The sequence below is a fragment of the Lissotriton helveticus genome, chromosome 6 (assembly GCF_964261635.1).
Source record: "Lissotriton helveticus chromosome 6, aLisHel1.1, whole genome shotgun sequence".
NCBI classification, from domain to species: Eukaryota; Metazoa; Chordata; class Amphibia; order Caudata; family Salamandridae; genus Lissotriton; species Lissotriton helveticus.
Window position 1 is genome coordinate 1,215,332,376 of NC_136067.1, and position 23,679 is coordinate 1,215,356,054.

Consider the following 23,679-nt stretch of genomic DNA (forward strand, 5'->3'; position numbering starts at 1 on the left):
GGCGGAGATATGTATCCCCGTCCTGGGCGGCGTGCACTGACACAGTTGCCCCCGCCAACACTGAGACCTGGGCTCCGAGGCTGAAGCGGTCTGGGGACGCAAGGAGGCATCGTTCATTTGACCAACAGTGTCTGGGGTCCATTCTGCGCTAACCTGCATCCCGCAACACCATTGGATTTGGAAATTACATCCCGCCACTCACCTGGAAACAAACTGTTGCATTCTGGGGTTTGTAGTTCGGAGCCACACACGGAACTGTTACTGGTGTATCCATGGGCGGGGCCTGGGTCACATGGCTTTATTTAGGCAGCAGGATACTTACCGTGAGCGTGGATGGAAGCCTCATGGGCACGTATGGCGCTGAGGAAGGCAATGACTGCCGAAATGCATTCGCCGGTTCATTTGAATAAAGTGCTTCCTTGATGTCCCCTATTGAGGCCTCTACTCTTTTTTCGTGAAGGAGGTGCTTTGAATATGAATATATATATATATATATATATATATATATATTTTGCACTGAAAAAACATAGGTTTCACACACGTTATAGTTCGGTATTAGCATTTTAAAAACCTTAGAATGACCATCGACCTTTAGATATACATACATAAAAAACTTTTATTTTTCAGAAAGACACATTCACTGGATGATGTCATCAGTGATGTCATTTGAGATGTCATCAGTGATGTAATGAATGATGTCATGACCATGTCATGAGTGATGTGATATGGGACGTCATCAGCAGTGAATTGCGGGTGCGCAAGTTATACCACAGCACCGAGACCGCCCTCATCGCAGCCACCGACGACATTCGGACCCTGCTCGACAAGGGGGAAACAGTGGCCCTCATCCTCCTGGACCTCTCCGCTGCGTTCGACACGGTCTGCCACCACACCCTAGTCCAGCGCCTCAGCAACATCGGTATCCAAGAGAAGGCACTGGAGTGGATCATCTCGTTCCTCGCTGGAAGAACACAAAGAGTCCGCCTCCCCCCGTTTCGCTGCGAGGCCACCGAAGTCATCTGCGGCGTCCCGCAAGGATCTTCACTCAGCCCCACCCTCTTCAACATCTACATGAAACCTCTCGCAGCCATCGCACGCCAGCACAACCTCAACATCATCTCTTACGCCGACGACACCCAGCTGATCCTCTCCCTCACCAGAGACCCCGACACCGCCAGAACCTGCCTACACGAAGGGATGAAAGACGTTGCCGAGTGGATGAAGGACAGCCGCCTGAAACTGAACTCGGACAAGACGGAAGTCCTCATCCTGGGATCTTCGCCCTCCGCCTAGGACGACTCCTGGTGGCCCCCAGCCCTGGGCACCACACCCAAGCCAACCGACCACGCACGCAACCTGGGCTTCATCCTGGACCCCTCCCTCTCGATGACCAGACAAGTCAACGCCGTCTCCTCATCGTGCTTCAACACCCTGCGTATGCTTCGCAAGATCTTCCGCTGGATCCCGACCGAGACCAGGAAGACGGTCACCCAGGCACTCGTCACCAGCCGACTGGACTACGGAAACGCCCTCTACGCCGGAACCACAGCCAAGCTACAGAAAAGACTCCAGCGCATCCAGAACGCCTCCGCCCGACTCATCCTGGATGTCCCCCGACGCAGCCCCATCTCCAGCCACCTGAGGAACCTGCACTGGCTCCCCGTCGACAAGAGGATCACGTTCCGGCTCCTCACCCACGCACACAAGTCTCTCCACGACCTGGGCCCCAAGTACCTCGATGACCGCCTGACCTTCTACACGCCCACCCGCCAGCTACGGTCCACCAGCCTCGCCCTCGCAGCCGTACCACGCATCCGAAGAGCCACCGCCGGAGGAAGATCCTTCTCTTACCTGGCTGCCAAGACTTGGAACTCCCTCCCCATCCACCTTCGGCTGACCCAGGACCATCTCGCCTTCAGGAAACAACTCGAGACGTGGCTGTTCGAGCAGTAGCATACCCCTCCCCCCAAGCGCCTTGAGACCCTCCCGGGTGAGTAGTGCGCTATACAAATGGCATGATTGATTGATTGATTGATTGATAGTTAGCTGAACTAACTATAAAGGGGGAATTTAAATGGTTTTGTATGACTGAAATGTCCAGCTAACTAACATGTGTGAAACTTATGTTTTTTTCAGTGAATTTGCAAGGTTTTTAAAATGCTAATTCCTAACTATAACGTGTGTGAAACCTATGGTTTTTCAGTTAATTTGCATAGTTTTTTAAATGCTAATTCCTAACTATAACGTGCCTAAAACCTATGATTTTTTCAGTGAATTTCAAAGGTTTTATAAATGATAATTTTTAAATCTATTAATTGTTATATTTTTGTTATACTGATTTACTACATTGTATTAAACTCTTTTTAGATATTTTATTTTTAAATTACATAACAATTTTCATATATATTGAAGAAAAAAAAAATTAAATATTGAAATTGTAATATTTGTTTTTTTAATTTTATATATTTAATTTATATATATTTTATATAGCAGGCAATGACATCCTATGGAAGGAAATTCAAGTTACTGGTAAGTATGGTTAGAATTACTTTTCAGGATCAGTACTACGCTCAAAGATGCAGCACTGAGGTCTCTCCTGATAACAGGTGAGTAAATCGGAATTTGTAGTTAGGCTTATTTTAGAGGAATATTTGTAAGTTTTAAAAATCAACACTTAGAAACTTTTTCAGTAAAAAGCAGGCAATGATATCCTATGGAAGGAAATTCAAGTTACTGGTAAGCACGGTTTTAATTACTTATCAGGATCAGTGGGGAAAGAATTCCCCTTCAATCCTGAGGGTCTCTAGGGTCCAACTAGCCCACTAGGTACATCCAGTAAGCGCCACAGAGCTGCGTAGCAGAGAGATGTAAAAAGGGGCACGGTTTAGACCACCTCTCTGCAACGCAGCGCAGTGGCGCTTACTGGAAGCACCTGGTGGGCTAGTTGGTCCCCCGGAGCCCTCAAGATTGAAAGGGATTTTTTTTCCCCCAACTTAAAACGCGCCACGGGCGTGTTTGCACAGTGGTGAAGGAAGGGGCGTGGCCTGAGGTGACATGTCTGCAAACATGCCCTGTGGCGCGTTTTAAGTTAGAGAATTGATTCCTCCTCAATCCTGTAGGTCCCTGGGGGCCAACTAGCCCACCAGGTACCTCCAGTATGCCCCAGGAGGCTGCATTGCAGAGAAGTGTTGAGAGGCCACGCCCCTTTTTACAACACTCTGCAACGCAGCTCCGTGGTGCTTACTGGAGGTACCTGGTGGGCTAGTTGGCCCAGAGGGACCCTCAGGATTGACAAGGAATTAATTCCTCAACTTAATCCGCACCACAGGGTGTGTTTGCACAGGTGTGAACTCAGGCCCCGCCCCCTCCCTTCACCACTGTGCAAACACGCCCCATGGCGTGTTTAAGTTGGGGGATTAACTCCCCTCGAATACGGACAGTCCCTGGGGTGCAACTAGCCAACCAGCTACCTCCAGTAAGCGCCACAGAGCTGCGTTTCAGAGAGGTGTAAAAAGGGGCGTGACCTCAGAACACCTCTCTGCAACGCAGCCCCCTGGTGCATACTGGAGGTTCCTGGTGGGCTAGTTGGCCCCCATCGACCCCCAGTATTCAAGGGGAATTCTTTCCCCTCTGCAAACGCGCCTATCTTGAAACTTTCAAGATAGGGGCGGAGCGGGCCATCTTCTTGGAGAATTTCGCGAAGATTCGTCGACCGGCGCCAAAGTGATTCCAAATAGAATGTTGCAGATTTCCTATGGAAACTAGGTCCTAACTAGAACTACCTACTGGTGACCGCCAGTAGGTAATAGATATACATATGCATATATCACAACATTAAAATGCAAAGCAATAAGTTCAAAGTCTGGCAAAAGGTATTATAGTGATAGAGAAATGTGCGTGGAAAAAAATAAGAGAAAGGTTGGTGGGAAGGAAGGAAGGCTCACCTCTATCGAAATAGATGGCGCAACACTGCCTCTCCCACTGCATCATCCTTTGTTAGTTCTGTATCCAAACAGTAATGTTTGGTAAATGTATGCAGCGTCTTCCATGTTGCCGCTCTGCAAATATCTGTGATGGGCACACCTGCGAACAGTGCCTTAGAAGTAAAAAACTGTCCTAGTGGAATGGGCACGAATTCGTGATTGTAAAGGCTGACCAGCCTGCTGGTGACAGAAGACAATAGCACCAGAGAGCCATCTGGAAATGCTTTGCTTTGTGAGAGGGAAACCCTTCCTTGGTAAACTGTAAACCACAAAAAGTTGGTTGGATTTGCGGAAAGTTTTTGTTCTGTCAAGGTAGAACTTAAGGCAGCGTTTTAAATCCAGTGAATGTAGAGCTCTTTCAGCTGCTGTTTAAAGATTTGGAAAGAAAGTTTTTACGACAATGGGCTCATTTAGGTGGAAGTCTGATGGTACTTTTGGATTAGTCCGAAGAATCACCCTGTCATTCTTGAATTGAAGAAGGTCACTAACTCATCTGGTGGATGCATTGGCTAGAAAGAGCGCCATTTTCCAGGAGAGGAACTTGAGGTCAGCTTTGTGTATTGGCTCAAAAGGGTGCTTCATAAGCGGAGCAAGAACTGTGTTTAGTTGCCATGTTGGAGGTGGCGACTTTACAGCAGGGAAAGTCCGAAATAGACCTTTGAGAAACTGTTTTATTAATCTGTTTGACCAAAGAACAGGTCCAGTATAAGATCTTCAGAAACGGGATATTGTATTGCTGCCAGGTGAAGTTTGATGGAAACGTGGGCGAGGCCAGAAGTAGCTAAATGAAGGAGGTATGGTAATATTTCTTCTGGAGAGGATGTGAAAGGATGCACCGTAGCCGTCCTGCACCAGATATAGAATCTCTTCCATTTAAAGGAGTAAGTGCTGTTTGTACTATCCACTCAGGCGCGAGATAGTACAGCTCTGCTTTCCGGAGAAATGTTCAAATCCTGAAACTCGTGGAACTCAGGAGCCAGGCCATTAATTTAAGAGATGCTGGGTCTGGGTGCTGGACTTGTCCCTGGTTCATTGTGAGGAGGGATGGAAATGGTGGTAATGGAATTGGAGTTTGCAGGGAGAGGAGATGAAGTTCAGTGAACCAATGTTGGCGAGGTCATGCTGGGGCTATTACAATCAGCGTACAAGGCTCTGCCTTCATCTTCCGGAGGAGCCTGGGGATCAGTGGAATCGGCGGAAAGGCTTAGGCGAATACGCCGAACCATGCTATTGAAAATGCATTCCCCAGAGATCCCTGTTGGGGATGCCAGCTTGTGAAGTGTTGGCATTTGGCGTTCTGTCGCGTGGCAAAGAGATCCAACAGGGGTTCACGCCACAGAGAGAAGATGCTGGAGAGTGTCTTGGTTTAACTCTCACTCATGGCAGGTGGTCTGCATTCTGCTCAGCGAGTCTGCCAACGCATTGTCTTTTCCTGGAACATACTCCACTCACAGGAAAACTTTGTTCCGAAGAGACCAGTTCCAGATTTTTTGAGATTCTTGAGAGAGTGAGAGTGAACGAGTCCCTCCCTGCTTGTTCAGGTAGTGCAATGTTGTAGTATTGTCCGTTCTGACAAGCACTTGTGAACCTTTTATTCTGCGAAGGAAAGACAGGAGGGCTAGGTAGACAGCTCTGAGTTCTAGGAGGTTTGTGTGCAGTTTCCGCTCAGGAGATGACCACTTCCCACTGATCGGAAGCTCCTGAAGGAAGGCTTCCCAACCTTCCAGAGATGCAGCCGTGGTTATAACATGAGGGGAGGCTTGAGTTAGTAAGAATAGGCCTCGAGACACATTTTGTGGCTGAATCCACCAGCTGGGAGTGGCGACCATCTGAGGAGTCACCTGTATGGTGTCGAAGGATATGCTGATTTGAATCCACTGTGCGGAGAGACCCTCTCGAAGAGGACGAATGCGGAGATGATAGTATGGAACCAGGAGGATGCCGGAAGACATCATTCTGAGGAGGGATTAGACTAGGCGCACTGAAAGACTTTCTTGTGCGCACACGTTCTGCCAATCGTGGGAGTTTTTGTTGCCGCTACTGTGATGGGTACCCTTTTTTCAGGACCGTATCTTGGACAGCTCCCAGAAATGTTATCGGCTGAGAAGGCTGTAGAACTGACTTGTCCGGGTTGAGGGTAAGACCAAATCTTCTGAAAAGCTGCAGACAGGCTTTGGAAGACCTTTTAGCGCTGTCGAGAGAGGGTGCCTTGACGAGCCAGTCATCGAGATATGGAAAGATGTGGTGATTTTGTCCGAGGTATGCAGCCACTGGAGAAAGGCATTTTGTGAAGATGCATGGTGCTGACTTGAGCCTGAAAGGCATGACCCGGAATTGGTAATGGTAATGGTAATGTCTGCCCGCTACAGCGAACCTGCGAAACTTCTTGTGCCCTCTGTGGATAGGAATATGAAAGTAGGCATATTGGACGTCCAAGGATACCATGTAGTCGCATTGAGAAGCTATAGGACTTCCTGGATAGTGACCATGCAAAATGATTGTTTTTTCAAGTATTTGTTTATACTTCCTAAATCTAGGATCAGTCTCCATTTCTTTTCCTTTTTTCGCACCAAGAAGAACCAGGAGCAAAAACCTTTCCCTCTTTTACCCGTTCTATAGCACCCTTCTGGAGCATTGATGATATTTCCAGCAGTAAGAGGGACAAATGTTTGTGATTCATATGTTGAGGGGGCATTGGTGGTGAAGTTTGGCCAAATTCCAGAGAATGTCCGAACTGCACCAGCTGAAGAACCCAACGATCCATTGTGATTTGACTCCAATTGTGAAGATAGTGGGAAATGTTTCCTCCCACTCTGGAAGGTGGAAAAGAAACAGACTGGCGGTAGAGAAGTAATTGATGTCATGCGGAATCCTTCTGCCATCCAGCTTTTCTGCAAAAAGAAGACTTGTTTGACGAAGTCTGCGCTTGTTGTCTCTGCTGAAACTGCGTTCTGTATTGCTGGTCAGAGGAGGAATATGAAGACTTATATTGTTGGTAGCCTCCTCTGTTAGAGTATTGTCCTCTACCCCTTGAGCCACGAAAAGGGGTGTTTTTATATTGAAGGGTACGCAGGGCTCTGGCCGTATCCGTGTCTTTTTTGATACCATGGAGGGCCTCATCAATATGGGTACCAAAAAGGAGTTGTCTGTCATAAGGCATACCAAGGATTTTGGTTTGAATTTCAGGCAGGAATGTCGTTGCCTTAAGCCACCCTTGGCACCACATAACTTCAGCTCCAGCCAGTTGCCGGAAACCAGTGGATGCAATGTCCATAGCACAGTCTATAATTTCAGAAGCCGACCTTTCGCCCTCCAGAAGCACCTTTCTTGCTTCGTCTTTAGATTCTTGTAGCAAGGACTTCAAGTATGGTGCAATATCTGACCACATTTGTCTGTTGTATAATCCCAATAGCGCCAATGAGTTAGACGCTCGTACTGTTTGCGCCGACATAGAGGTAAACCATTTCCCGATATTGCGAAAGCGTCTGCCCTCTTTATCCGAGGTGCTGAAAGTTGGGCAGAAGGGTTTTACAATCTGTGTTGAGCTGCCTAAGTAATCACTGAATTAGGCTTTGGATGGCCAATGAGGCAGGCAGGAGCGTCGTCTGGAGCCCTGTATTTCTTGTCCAATCTTGGCAGGACTGGAGGAACTGTGAAGGATTATGCATGTTTTGATGCCTTGATCCCAAATATAGTCTATGATGGGCAAAGACCTAACAGATTTTTATGAAAGGTTCCTTGAAATAAAGGAAACAGTCTTGTTGGTGAGAGGGCATTGGTAATTTGAACCGTTGTGCTGCTCTCTGCAGGAGATTATTGAAACCTCCTATATCTTCAGGAGGTGAGTCCACCTGAGGAGGCAAAGGCGATGCGGGAAAAGGGATACCTAGTTGTCCCATTCGTCATGGTGCCACTGCATATCCTGAAGCTCCCCTCTTCCTGTTCTTCATCTTCATTGTCCGTAGATGGAAGAGATGGCACCGGCACCTCAATGGTAATAGGTGGTGGAGGTGGGACTTGCGCTCTCTGTGGCTGCGATAAAACTGGAGCAGGAGACGGCACAGAGGTAGGAAAACTCTTCCTGTAGTCAGAGATCATAAATTGCAGGTCAGAGACCAAGGCTGAAGGAAGAGAAACCATTTGTGGTTGATGCGGATGACTGTCCTCAGGATAGAACTCCTGCTCATCCATGTCCTGATCGTCATAATCAGAGTCTTCCTGATACTTAATATTAAGTTCAGAGGGACTTCTTGCAGCCCTAAACATACTGTCCTCACCCTAATCCTCATCCAAAAGGTGTGAAGGAGAGAATGGTTGAACCCTACTGGGTGATGTAAGAGAGGGTGACAGCCTCTGTTTTGTAATTTTGTGATGAAAATATGTAATTTTCATTCCTGACGTAGGGGTCGTCGACGAGGCCGTCGTCGGTGAGGAATCGTCGATGGTATTAACAGACTCTACCGTCAAAGAGGGACTTCTGGTCGAAGCGGTTGTCGATGGGATGGTCGTCGACGGTACACCCTTCATCGACATGCGTGTCAGACGACCAGGCACTGGTCATCGAGCGAGTCGCCGACGCTGTCGTCGTTGAGGATTTCTTGATAGTCGATGACAAAGGGGTACGTGCCGTCGACGAAGACGTCGTCATCGACGAAAGAAACGCCGACGAGACAGTGTTAAAATCGTCGTTGTCGACAAATTCACTCCAATGACAATCTAAGGAGATTTCGTTGTCTTCAAGGCCATCCTCGACGAGGTGGTCGTCGACGGGGCTGAGGAAGGCTTTTTGAAAGTGTGTTTTACCCTTGGCGGTAGAGTTAGAGGGTCTGGAGCTGATTTTTCTTTCCAGGCAAATCTTTAAGCTTTGGCGCCTCTGAAGACTGTTTTTGAGACTTCTTTTGAGGTTGCTGCAATAGAAGGACCTGGAGAAACATCTCTGGACCTTTTCTGAGGAGATTGAGGAGGTTTAACTCCCCTCAGAGGACAAGGGGTCTTCTTTGTCCTTAAGTCTCTGTAGCCAAGTCAAAAGCCTTCCCTCACGATCTTTTAAATCTTTGTAGAAAACTTCCGACATACTTTGCAGTCTTTAGGAGAATGGTCTGGATAAAGACAGTAACAGTAGAGGCAGTCTTTGGTCTGGTCATCGACATACAATCTCTTCTTTTTGCAAGTATCACAGGGGCTAAAAAGGCCTTTTTTAGGAGTATCCAGCATGAAGACGGTAAAGACTTCACTCAGACAGAGAAATATCCTAAGAAAATACCTGAAATCCAAAGATAAGGAAAGAACCTGAGCTGATCTCAGTGGAGACTCCCTTATCACGATGTGCGGTAGAAAATCTGAGGCACTAGAGCTCCTTCCAGGAAGATTCCAGAGCGTGGTGGCAGCTGATTGGTTGCTCTCTAGAGTATGGTCCTCATCACAAAAGTACCTGGATATGTTACTAATGTGAGGCCTTTGGCCTATTACTCTATATGTCTAATGGGACATTACTTTATTTATGTACCGGGGACTCCCATCCCGACAACAGGGAAGGATTGAGGCATGTGAATCTATGAAGGATACCCTAATACTGGATAAATGACTTTCCTAGGTCAGTGCCTTCTTTTTTTCTCTGTGTTAAACTGGGCATATCTTTCACTCTCACCTGTGCACTGGGAGAATATTGCCGGCTTTGGCATTTTGTGAGATCACGAGTCGGAAAACTCTAGACTTCATGCTCTCCATAACTTCACTTATGGATACCTATAGGATCACCCTAACTTTTACTCCCTTTGCACATCTTTGGATAGAACGTTACTTCACTGCATGTTTTACATTTTCCAATTCTTCACATCTTTTTGGAGCATGGGCGTAAGAACCCCTTACATTCCAAGGCACCTGTTTACAGTTGCCATGTGTTTCTTTCTAAACATATATATGTTTTTAAGCTAGAACTGAGTGGTTGTATGTTGGTAAACATCAACAGCCTTGAAGAAGTCACTTTATGACGAAACACAAGTCAAATGTTTTCTGCTGTTCAACATGCATGCACAGATGACCACAGTTACCTGCCTATTGTCGACAATAAATTACAGACCTGTAATAGCTACAAGAATTCTTATTTTATGGACTGACTTTGTTTGGACTTCTATTGAGTGCTTTGGTATCTTTGTTTATGGCGTAAACTTTCTCTTTGAGGAGTGTTTTCTGCATTCTGGCAGTGCTTGTACAATCCTCCAATAGGGGAGATGTAATGTGACAAGTAGTTACTAGACCACTCTCTCAAGAGGTTGAAATATCAATCACACACCTATGGAGGGGCTTCTACCTAAAAATATACATTTGCACTTAAGATAATCTAATGACTGTGCAAATTTTCAGAAGGATAAATGAATTTATCCAACCTTATTCATAGTGAGGAATGACTAAAGTAATTGACAAAAAATGAAAATAGTTGCTGTACCCCTACTATACATAGGGACTATCAGTCATTGGGAAGTGGCGAACAACTTCCAAATTGGGGGAACAATTTTTTTAGATGTATGTGTAGATGTGTAAGGGAAAAATACAGTCCCTCAAAATGAAAACATTCAAGGGCTGGAGTTTGCTGGTTTGTTGACCTATACCTTCTGCTAGGGAGGGAGGTAGTATAATTTGAGTGGCATGTCAACAGACCAATTGGGAAAGTGTTGATTGAGAGCCCCTATATAAATGTATACATTTTGGTATGTTTTTGGAAAACATGAGGCTGACAAGACAGCAACAGCTGTATTTAGGCAAGACCTAAAGACAAAAGAAGCTATAGTGTCTTACCTTGTGTGACTTTCATGCATTCATCTTTTAACCCTTAATAAAAGTTATATTTATTATCTTAATCGGTTTCAGCACGTAACATTTTGTATTCTGAAACATAGCTGGAGTTAATATGAACTCTACATGAACTAAATTGGTTTTAAAATCTCTATTAGTAAATAAGACAATCCTTTTTTGATGTTGTATAATCACAAACGTGGTATTTTAAGTGGCAGTTGTCCACATGCTTGGACATTCAATTTACATTTCAAAACAATGCTGGCTTTGGCCCAAGGCCTTAAAGTAAATGATCTGCTGATATAGGGCTGTAAATCTCTTTTGCTGATGAACAGGTATTTTGCATCGGTTACCTTAAATAAAAATATACAAAAAAACTATTAAAAACAGTCACATTTACAGAATTTCTGAATGGAATGTGACAAACCACAAAATTATAATTGAAGAACTTCACGAAAATGCAGTATCTTATCAAGTGACATTTTTTTTTTAAATGAAGACTTGGTTTCAATGTTTTGATTTTGACTATATTTTCTCTTCAAAATATTTTCATTTATTACATATTCATTTGGTTATATATTTTTTCAAGCTGTTTCTTGATATAGGATGCCCTCTTTTTTTGCTGGAATATGTTGCAACCTCCAACACAGGAAATAGGGGGCGAAATCAAAGAAAGGCGAGTCTGCAGATGCATTTGTGCTCTGGAGTTTTATTAATTTCTTTGGTAAACTAACATAGCACAAACTAAAAGGCTGCATTTTCTGTCATGATGCAACAAGTCCTAGTACATTCGTAACTTTTTCCATCCAGCCCACATGACACTAGATCATATTGCTCTGCCACTTCACCTCCGATTGACTAGATGATCCACCAGTCCCCTTCACATACACATATCTGCTAATACTGCATAAGTATTATCAGCAGGACCTTAAAGGAAAACCGTGCAACCTAGTGAGTGCATTAATCAAATGAAAAAACTGTAGAGCCAGGAGAACCACAGTTGGTAGTAACTAGTAGTGTCAGTATTGGATATAGTAGAATAAACAGTAGGAATAGCACCAATACTATTTCTACTGGCATGGATAAAGTTGTATTACCAGTAATAGAACTACTACTAGTAGCACCTATACCAGTACAATTACAAGAAGAAACAATAGTACCTTGACTGTTGCTTTTACTCGTAATACTATTATTGTAATCTAAATTGACCCTGCCAGTTCCACAGTCAATGGTCCTACTTTTAATAACAGTCTTATAACTGCTGTACTTCGTTACAATATTAACTTCTATCAGAAGCACTGCTATTACCAAGACTATCATAATACTGCCCCTGGAGCTATTCAACATACTAATATATGTGCTACGATTGGGAATATTGCTTTCACCAATAATACTGTAAACATAATTCCTACTACTAGCATCAGTACTACTAGCTTTAGTACAAATTATTGTACTGTTGCTAGTGGCTTTCTTGCCAAAACTACTGCTACAACTACAGCTACTGCTTGTACTGATAATACTTTGTTGTTGCCAATACTGCAATCACCAGTTGTATAGCACACACCCCAAAGAAGTCAGAGAGACTGGTTACCGAAATAACTTATCTGTAGTTATTTTGCTATAATGCGCCAAATCTCAGATGGGCTACTTTCTACTGTAATCCTCCATTTTGTGTGACCATAATGGAAAGGAACATCTGTCATTCATGTAAACACAGGTGGAAAGGCTGAGGCAATGGAGCCTTTGATCTTTCTCCAATGCTCAGCTCTACTGAAGAAGTGTCCTGTTGGGCCCATCAGTTTACAAAGAAAAGAAAACGTTTGAAAATTAGTTTCAGGAAGAAATCGACCATAATGCAAAACAGAGTAAGGAACAGGCCACAAATTTCAAATTAAACATATGACCCCTTTAAAAACCCACTATTGACTAAACATTCAGTAAAAAGGAGGCCGAGGCAGGGCAGTTTCATTATATGAATACATACTCAAATGTCACGTAAGCGGCATCCTCAGACCATGCCTAAAGAGAAACAAGAAAACAACGTACCTTCGATTGGCCCTTGCATCCTTTTAAGAAGCCACAGTTTGATTTCAGTTTCACTATCCTGTTGCAACTCTGCAAAAGTTTCCCCTGGGGAATAGGAGACGGGGGATTCTTCTGAAACTTTGCGATTCACTGCAGTCAACAATGCCTCCTCATTTCCTGAAGAGCGTGAACCAGAGTTGGCATTTAAACTTGGAGTGAGCATTTTTTCTTGTTCCTCAGCAGGTACAGATGGAGTCTCTGTGCCCACTGCTAGAATGTTTTTATCGACATGCATGTTACAGTTACTTAAAATGTGGGATGATGGAAATGTTTTGCTAGTGTTGATGACAGATTCAGAAGGTTGGTCTTCATTCAGGTCCTTCAAAGTCTTTAAAACAGTTTCTACCTTTTCCGTAATTGGCTGAGGAACGTCATTCTCTCTCAAGGACTGTTCAGACTCCTTGTTTAAATCCAAACACAAGTTCTCGCGAATCCCCATGTCAAGTACTCCTTGCAAGACTGTGGTTACCAACGGTTCCCCTATGGCAGAAATTTGAGGCTCTGCCTTGGACCTCCGAGAGACCACCAGCTCAGCACTATCCACTTCAGTCGTTACATTTTCTTTACTCCCAGCTATACCCCTCTCAACTAGAGGGAGAGCTTTCTCCAACTGAATACAACCATCTTCTAAAGGAGAATGTTCTTTGGTCCCAAGTTCTGAAATTGCAATGGTACTACTAGGTTCCTCACCCTTTTCGGCACAGCCGTGAGGCAGATCATTTGTCTTAGACACTGATATTGGAATGTCATTAAAGTGTTCCAAGTTTTTAATATCTCCTTTGGCATTTACATTTTCTACTTCTCCTGCGGCCTTATCAACAGAGAACTTTGAAATGGTGGAATGCAAATTGGGTTCAATTGTAGTTCCATTTTGCTGCCTTTTTTCTTTGTTGAGAGATTTGAATTTGCTGAATGGGTTAATATCCTTCTCTGAAGAAAGGTCCTCCCACTCGCCAGGCCTGTACAAAGGACAAAGATCCTTTGGTATGTCGCTGTCAAAAAAAATGATTGATGGGGATGGAATGTTAAAACAAAAAGAAAAAATAACTAAATGGCTAACAAATGTAAAAAAAATGGTTAAACGCAAACAGAAGGCTTGTAAACATCAAAGCAAAACTGAAGTCAAAAGAAAAAATACATCAACTCATGTGGGGACTATAAAACAAAGGGATTATCAAATGTGAAGATAAATATGGCAGATGTGGAAGAAATGGAAACATGTCTTGCAAATACAGATGCGTTTATTTATTCCAATTTCTTTTCTACTATTTACTACACAACGCACCCCATCTACGTTTTCTATTAAAGAGCACAGATTCCGGTCATTAAAATGAACAATGAAATAATTGTAAGCAAAACTTCATACAGAACTATTGAATAAGCTAACTTTAAAAAGTGTTGCTTCATTTAAAACACACACGCACACACACACACGCACGCACAAACACAAACAAAAAAAATATTCTGCTCTGTCATATCTCAAAACTGTCATGGAAAGGATAAACCTTTAGCTGTTATTTCTAATTCTTAAGTCTCAATAGCTTTGAAGGTAAGAAGTAGTTTGCCCCTGTTGATTGACGTCTTCCGGAAAACACAAGTGAAGTAAAAAACCTGGTCAAGAGTGCTAACATTGCTTCTAAAGCCAGAATGGAATCTGATAACATAATTTTCTTTGATCCAACTTGTAAATGGGTAATCACTTGTTTACAAACTATCTTTTGTTCAGCAGTGATCAAACTAATGGGCCTATAATTGCCAGGATCATTTAAATGCCCCTTCTTGAATATTGGTAGGATCTGGGCAATTGTCCAGGAGGCAGGAATCTCCATACCAAGCAGAACTGCACAGGAAAGGACATTTATATAAGGGCCCCACACTTTGGAGTTGGCCATGTAGAGATCATTTGACATCTTGTCGGGCCTTGGGCTCAAGATGCAAAACAGGAGTAAATTTCTATTAAAGTTTCACTCAAGTCAAATGCTAATTGACTTGACTTACTTGGGTCGGAGTCAAGCAATGGATACCCACTATCCTGACCCCGATCTATTCTACGAGAGTATAGATTGCTAAAGTGGGCTACCCAATCTTGTGGTTGAAACAATATTCCAGATCTCTCTTGGTTCCCTTGGCACAAACTAATGCTTGTTTCTGAAGAGATTTATTATCTTTGGCTAACAATGCCCCATGCCGGTCTTCCCAAAAGGTACTCTCCCAAGCTCTCTAGGCCAATTATCTCCAATAAAGTGATCTACACCACATCAAATCAGTCTTACATTTAGATTTGGCTGTTGCTGGATGCTATACCTTTGCTGTCCTGTGTACTTTAGTATATACACCAGGCAACCTCCTTTGGTTATTACCATCATCCCATTTATCTTGGGATAACTGTTCCCTAATCAGTGAATACAGCACTTTATGATTATCATCCAATACCGTTTTTCTTTGCAAAAGGGGGAGGGAGATTAAGTTCTCGACTTTCACCTTAACCTCCCTGAAAGCCAAGTCTAAAACTTTAAGATGCTTAACCCCTTCCACGCTCATGACGAGCTGAGCTCGTCATGAGTTGCGCCGCTCGCATGCTCATGACGAGCTCAGCTAGTCATGTAACGCGGCTTTTAAAAAAAAGCCGCACAGCGCGAAAAAAGCCGCCGCACGCATGCGGTTAACAACCTAATTCTACCAAATGGCTTTGCCGCTATTAGTGTGGGAAAGGTCCCGGATAGCCAGTCTACTGTTGATCTGCGGTTTCTCTGCCATACTTCCCACTAGTGTCAAAGACAAAGCATTGTGGTCATGGTCGGTCCTCTCCAGTACTCACGAATCCATCAGAAAAGACTAAAGGCTTTAGTAAATTAGAAAATAGTCAATTTGACTCTAGTGACCCAGTCTAATAAAAGTAATCTAGCCTTCCCTGTCTGAGGGTGTCCTTCCATTAGCCGATCGTAGATCAAAATGGAGCGTGTGTGCAAGCGCTTCCGCTGGTCTGGGTGACCAATTCACAGAAGAAAGTTCTGTCCAGGATATTCAACTGCCTATCTTATTCTGAGGTCAAGTCAGTGGGGACTGGGTTTGTTACTGTCATGGGTTTGAAGGTTGTATTAAAATCCCCAGACACTATTAAAGAGCTTTTTCAAGTTAACTCGGAAACGGTGTTGTCCAACACATTTCCCACATTGCGAGTTTCTACCGGATTATATACATTGGAAATCTTGAACTGCATATACCTGAAGAAAGCACCAAATTAGCTGCAAGTACATCTGAAGAGTTAATAGCGATAGGGCTAATTGTGCATTGGAGCAAGATCTTGACTCAAATTGCTAATCCACCCCCACCCCGAGAGTCTTCCCCACCGGACTGTGCCACACGGATACAAAAAGATGCAAATCCATCCCTAAATAAAACAGTGCACCTAGTCTCCTGGAATATGTAAATATTATGGCCTTCTAAAAATTGTTCCCAATCGGATTCTGACAGCATTTTACTAATCCCTGCTACATTTGATTCAGTGGGCCTTCAGTGTACCTACCAGAGGCACATATTTTGGGGGATTCAACAAACGTACTACTAGTAGTGACTACTACTTAATACCCTCAATGGCTTTCCCGTTCTTCACCCCTTAAAAGGAGATCACGGTTTCTACATTCCATTAAGCTACACGACCTTCCATTGAACATTTGCGTGGGTATATTAGATAAACTCAAAATCCAACAGTTCTCCCTCACAATTACTCCTGCTTGAATTAATTCTGGGTATACTCTTTCCCACCAGTCAATTTGTTCCATTGAACTCCCTTAGTTCAGTTTTTCCCTGGTCATTTTTGATAGCACTATTTGCAAATTTACATTTAGCTTCAGGATCGATGAACTCACTCGATTCAGATTTGGGTGTTAGCATTACAAATTGCCCGTGCATCAATAGCAATTAGGCCCTCCACCAGATCTTTGTGTATAAAGATTACCTTCACCACATCATAAGAACATGTAGCCTTACGGCTAGAGGGGTCGATCTTGGACCTGGGAAACTGGGTTTGAGTCTTGGCAATGATGCTCAACATCCTGTGGTTCTGGGCAAATCACTTCATCTTCCAAAAAGTGATCCCTTCAGGAGGCAGTATTGGGGGTTCTTATCAGAGATGGCACGCCTCTGTGTCCAAATTTACATTGCCCCAACACTCACGTCCTAGGCGGTGGGCTTTCTGAGATGGTCTTCCCCCCCCCCCCCCATCCCCCCCTTTTCCTGGTGCTTCGGTCAGATTCTGCAGGGGAATTGTTGAAATAGGAGGCTTTCGGAGTGTGTGCTCAGATTGTGTCAGGGGGTAGGATGCTCTAGGGCCAATAGACACATCTGTGTCTTTCACTTGGTCCCCCACTTCAACCTTTTTTTTCAGGCTTTCGACAGTTTCAAGGGCCTAGACATACTTACTCTGCCACAAAGTGAGTCCATTAAACTTTCCAACACCTTCAGTGATGTCACTGACCAGGTCATGATTGATGTAATAAGTGAGGTCCTAAGCAGTGCATTGCAGGGATGTAAGGTACAGGTAGCCCAGGTAACTAGAACTGCTGAATTCCATTGGTTGTGCAAGTGAAATGTGGGCCTAACTACAATGTCCCTGTAACCTTTGGATTTTTCAGTGGAAAAAGTAACGTGTATAATATATATATATATATTTACATACATACAGATACACACATATATACATATACACACCTATACACACACATATACATATATACACACACACACATACAGATTCACACCAAAGCATGGTTTCAGAGTCAAGTTATGCTGATTACTTTTATAGTACTGACACGCTAATTATGTGGCCTGGTGAAGTGTGATGGCTTTACCCCAAATTGGCTGAGGTGTACTTGGTGGTGGGTTTTGGATATTATTTTGGGTAGGGGGAGGTGGTTTACAGGGGACAACTTTCAATTAATATGTTTTGGGCTCCTAAAGGATTAGTTAGGAGTTACGAGGGATTTATATGGGAGGCTAGAGAGGTGGGAAAGTCGTGTCATTTATGGGGATTGCTTAACAAGTAGTAATTCTATTTTCATCCTCACATCTCAAGCTTCCATTTTTTGCTTCTGTTCTGTGGCAGTCTTGCAGAGTGTGCCTGTGCATAGTGACAGGAGAGTGAACATTTGCATCTAAGGGCATTCCTTTTTGAAAAGTGCAGGGAATCAAACTGGCCAAGAGGCCCCACTTCTAAAAGCAGCTCTAGTTTCAAATTAATAGAATACAGATGCAATGTGGAAATTGGGCAAGGGGATTTGAGTGGGAAGGGGGGGGGCGGTAAGCTGCTTCTAAATTAAAAAGTGTTGGACCGAATTGGCTGTCCAGAGGTTTTAGTTGTTCATGTTGGGGAAAACTGTTTGATTCAAATATCAGGAGATTGGTAAGGTTTTTACAGAAGGCTTGTTTGTGTGTGTGGGGGGGGCGTATTCAGGTTTAAGTCTGAATTTGTTTTTGCGAAGGTAATGAAGAGTGGTTGGAAATTAAGGAGGGGGAAGAAGACAACCCATTTTATATATGATGAAAGATAGGCTTGAAAGGGAATGAATGACTGGTAAATCCATAAAATGGAATGTAAAAGTGGGTGTGTGTAGTTAGTACACTGTATTAGATAGAAATGAGAATAGGCTGTAATGCTATATTCCAGATGTGCATTTCTCATTCCCATCATTGTAAAGTGACCATTAACACAATAAGGAGAGAGTATGTTGTGATGTTTTCTATCCCAAATGCGGCTTGTAGGAGCATGTACAGCCCTTGTCTCTCCCTTGGCGTTTTACGTGAGTTGAAGCAGTAAGGTGACTGCTATAGTAGAGATTGGCTGGGCTCTTTGTGGGTAAGGCTTGGAGTATTTTAGAAACAGTGCACAGAAGAAAGCTCCATGTTTATGCCCTTTCCTGCACACCTACAGGTCTTGCGTTTTTTAAAACTTTCTTACCCAAAATTACATTATCCAAGGGATGATCTACAAATAACAGAACAGCAAAATATTATGCTCAACCGGATGGGTAAACTTTGTACATATTGCTACTGGTGTGATATGACAGTCGTGGTGTTACGGAGGACCCTTTATGAAGAATTTGTGAATACGAGGGTTTTGAAACATTGCGTTATGTTGAGGAGTTGCAGGAGGATTTACCTTTCCTCATGGATGATGGATGGTAGCACGGAGTGGTGCGGTACCAATTTTGTGAATGTGCAGATACTCTCTGGACTTCTGTTTAAATTTGACCTCAAGGTCACTGCACAATTCAGAAGTCAATACCAACAATTATTTAAGTTAATTGCCCAACGTAACTTATTGGATAATCTCCCAATGCTAAATGGGCAAGGAAGCCAACCAGCTGGAGCCATGGACAACAAACTAGGGAACATCCTACACCTGTGATGAACAGGCAGGACTTGTCAAATGGGAATCAACGAACATCTGGAGAGCAAGAAGGGTTTCCAAGTGCTACAGGAGAGAACAAGATTGGTTCCGTGAGCTTTTCAGGTCGTTAGACATACATGGGCAAAAAAGAAAATCTAGCAGAGGTGAAGGCCGTGCTAGTTTCCCGGTGCTTTAAACTGGACAGAGATAACCGATGCCATTATAAGCTTCAATACACAGATCCTCCTTTGGAAAAAAGCAGTGTTTCCCTGGAGCATGCCTCTCTGTAAAGCTTTGCACTGTGTCAGAAGAAAACTGTTTAACCATAGAGTCAGGAGTCTTGGTGAATCCCAAATGGACTAGGTCAATGTCCACTATGTGGACTGCCCGCGCCATATTTACCACACCGAAAAAACAATGTCATTTTAAAGATTGTAAGGATCATAGACAAGAGACACCTATTCCATTTAGGTGTTAGTTTTACTCCTGCATCACCTTTAAGACTTGTTCCCCCATTCCAAGAGCCAACAGAGTGTGTAAGCAGCAAGGACACGATGTAACGAAATGGTGGCAGACTCTCCAATAAATCAGTCAAAAGCTAATTTAAGGTGTTCAGATTGTTTTACGACATTGTTGAGTAGGATTAATTTAGATGTTAGGTTTCAAAGGTGCTGGTGTTTTTTTTCAAATGCAAACCGGTATTTATGTGTGAGATGACTAAGTAGTAACATGGACTCATACGTTTTGGAAATTACTGTACTATTTTGGGGATTTTAGTGGGTGATTTTAAAACATTTCACTGTGTATAAATATTTCCCACTACCATCAAAAAAGTAATGACAATATTGAATATTTATCATGTAAAAGCTTAGAATGCGAACTTGCATAGTAGACATTGTCTCAGAAGAGGAAGTGGGAGTGGATGTCTTACAGTTTGATTTGAGAGAACGGCGTAAAGCTTTAAACAGGAAATAGTAGGTGGAAGAGAATCGCATCACATTTCTCCTGTAACGAAGAGCCCTTAAATGAACAGAAAACCTAAAAATAAACAGTTTCTCACGATGGTAGGGCGTCTTTGATCTTCATGTGGGAGATGTCGCTGTAAAGCGCAATAGACACCACTTCATCCATGGGGCAGATGAGACCATATTCTTCAACGCCATGTTCAATTACAAGTGGATCGGACTTGTGCGGGTCAAACATGACATTGTTGGGTGTAACAATCATAACGCCACCTACCACGCCCTAAAAAAAGAAGAAAAACGCATATCATTATCAATTATCTTGCTAAGGAAGTCGTTCATTATATGACATTAAACATTTCTGCATAGCTCCTTTAGGCTTTAGAAAAACGCATTTTTACTTGACAGTGACAACCCAAGCCAATAAATCATGTGAATAACATTCACAAGAGAACTTCATTAGGTTAAATGTGGATTCAGTTTCCTTTGCAATGCAATCTGAAAGCCCACTTTTGCCAATCCTTTGTATGGGCACCTACAGTACCCCTCCTACTATTAAACGTATCCTCCTCATTGTGGGACGATTACACAGCACAGAAAGTTTTGTTTGCCTACAAGAATAATCAAAACACACATTTTTGCGTTGTTGAAGTTTTTTTTTGGGAGAAGTCAATTACATCCATGTATAACCTGTAGAAAGAAAAAAATACGGGGAAATATACCCTACAGGCAAAGTGCAAATAACGTATTTAATGACTCAACAATGAGCACAACTGGTTACTAATAAGCTTTCCTCCATTAAGGCAACTCGTTGGAAGAAAGTTACTTACCTTTATTAGCTACACGTTTAGTAGATGCATAGCATTCCCACAGATTCCTCATTTTATAAATATCTTCCAGGCAAGAGACTCATCTGTTAAGTCGCCAGCATCACCGGGTGGCTCCTTCGTCCAATGCAAGGTTGGAGTATATTATGTGCCAACCAATGTGCTGGGATCAGTACCAGGAACATTTTCCCTACCCCAACAATGCATGAGTAGAAGAACTGAGTGCATTGACAACAGCAATAAGACTAGCACATAGTTTATTGGCATACCACTGATTCTTATTATGCACAGCACAAACTCGTCAGAGGATGAGGGGGGGTGGTGAGAAATCTGCAGGAAGATTAAGAATCCACCAAAAAACACGTTTTCTTCTAATTGATACAATATCCACAGATTACATACCTTATGAATGAGTAACAAAACAATAACTCACTTGAGGCAATACGGAGTAGTGTTGTTTAATCAAAGAAGTAATGAAAACACAGCCCAGGCAAAGCACCCATCACAGTGCCCCTAAGCTATGAGGCAGTAATGTTTATCAAAACAATATGCAGAGATTACCATGCGGCTAACTGGCATGTCATCCACCACAACGCCTCTGGTAAGAGCTGTAAAAGTAGCCAAGTCTCTAAAGGAATGGGCATGTATACCTGACGGAAGGTCTTTTTTGTCCACTTCGTAGCAAATCTTGATATAGACAATGACCCAATTTAAAATGGTGCATTTGGTCACCACCTTGTCTTTTTTATTTCAGGCGAAGTCGAAAAAGACATTATCAATTACCTTGACCAGTCAAGTATGATTGATTTAATAGGAAACTGTCTATCTGGGGCTCGGTGTACCTACCTGCTCCTCTTCCTCAGATGGCTGAGGTGGGAAGAAAGCTGGAAAGGTAAATGACAAGCCATGTGAAAGGCAGCTACCACCTTTGGTAGGAAGGATGGGCAGGTACGAAGGACCAATCAATGGGGGGTAGGATTAACAACAAGTTGAAGAACTGAAACGCTTGAAGTTCTTAGACCCTATGTGCTGAAACTATTAAAGCCAATGGCCAACTAGCCATTTAATGTATCAACTGTCAGACCTTGCTATTCAAGAGGTGATGTAAATCACAGAACATTAGAAAATCATCACTAAACAGATTTGTTCCAGAGACTTGTACAAGATCGCTTGTGGGCAATCCTCCTGCACCTTCTGCTAGACTTTCAAAAGAAGCTGAATTGGTGGAAATGCATGCAGCAGGCCACGAGGCCAGCCGACCCAGGAGGCATCTCATGGGGGAATCATTCAAAGAGAAGTCCATGGTGCAATACATTGTCCTAGTCCTAGGCATTGTCCTAGTCCCAGCGCCTGGACGCCTCAGGGCAGCTGTTGCGCTTAACAAAACCCCTTTTCTTTTCATTTCATTTTATTCATTTCAATACGGAGTGCACCTCTTGTTACAGACTGGGCAAAGATATCCAATTATGAACACTTCAATTTATAAAAGTTTACCTTTGTCACTTCTGGGTGTACTTTCTACTCATGGACCTCCAGTAAGCATCTACAGTCATGTTGAGGAAGGCAAGGCTGAAAGGTGAGCAGTTACCAGGAACCTCCCGGTCATTGTGCCACTGCGATACAGAATATACCCGTAACAAAATTTATTTAAGCCCACTGCATTGGTTGATATAATGGATGGGGGTAGTGTTGGCTGAAAGAATCTGATTGATGCTCTCCAAGAAGGGAGACCGAAACACCACAGAAGAAAGATGGACCACACATGGCGCAGCACGCTTATGGGTAGAGACCGCGCCGACAAAGACCAAAACTCGCACACCATCATGTTGCTCAGATCGGTACTGTAGCCCAGCAAGGAGGTATACATGAGCCTGTGTCTACGAAGCATATGGCACTAGGTTGGAGGAGTCCTTTCCTTAATGCAGATCCAGATAAACTGAATGGAATCTTTGCAACCAAGCAGAGAGGCTCACTTGATGCTGGAGCCACTGCTTTTGTAGGCACCACTTGAGGGCCATCATGCCACTTCTGACACATGGCATCAATTTGATGCATCTGGCAGCTGTAAGAAAGGCAGAAGTGAGGTGGATCTGAGTCAGAAGTCTCTGAATCACCTAGAAAATAGGAAAAGGGGGGGGAGGCCTTTGAGTCGTGCCCCACACTGCTCATATTAATGAAACCTCTGCAATGGAGTGAGATGTGATTTTTGGGATAGTCAGTAAATTCCAAGGAGTGGAGAAGAGTAATCCCAGAATATGGTGCTCCTTAACCAGAGTTGAGCTCTCCGCTTTTAAGAGCAAGATGTCTAACTGCAGAAACTCCAGACAAATGCAGTAAAACCTCCACAACTTCTAGCACTTAAGCAAAGTCGTGTGATGCAGTTACCAGTTTGAACAGTAGGACAGCGAACCCATAGTGCTGTGACAACACATTGAACATAAGGTAAAGTAAAACCTGTGTTTGGGGAGGATAGGCAGTTTGGAAAAGCATCCTGGTGGTTTACGGACACCAACTGACTCCTCACGCTGAGGGCCACAAGGTCTTGGCTCCAAGAGATCATGTTGAACTTTTCCTGTCAAATCAAAATGTTCAAGATGTAATAGTTGAGGATAGGTTTCCAATACCGTTAATCTTGGGCCAAG

General features: G+C 43.4%; 1 protein-coding gene across 5 annotated transcripts in view; it reads right to left on the reverse strand.

Annotated features, from left to right (window-relative positions):
- NCOA7 (nuclear receptor coactivator 7) overlaps positions 1-23,679 on the reverse strand; it is a 1,122,006-nt gene that overhangs the window by 325,952 nt on the left and 772,375 nt on the right. For 3 of the 5 annotated variants that reach the window (XM_078648931.1, XM_078648932.1, XM_078648929.1), the window contains 2 exons: positions 20,309-20,493; positions 12,822-13,852 (listed from right to left, as the gene is read on the reverse strand). In XM_078648931.1, coding sequence (XP_078505057.1) covers positions 12,822-13,852; positions 20,309-20,493 — 1,216 coding nt within the window. The remainder of the gene's footprint in view (positions 1-12,821; positions 13,853-20,308; positions 20,494-23,679) is intronic. The other 2 variants (XM_078648933.1, XM_078648930.1) reach the window with 1 other exon arrangement.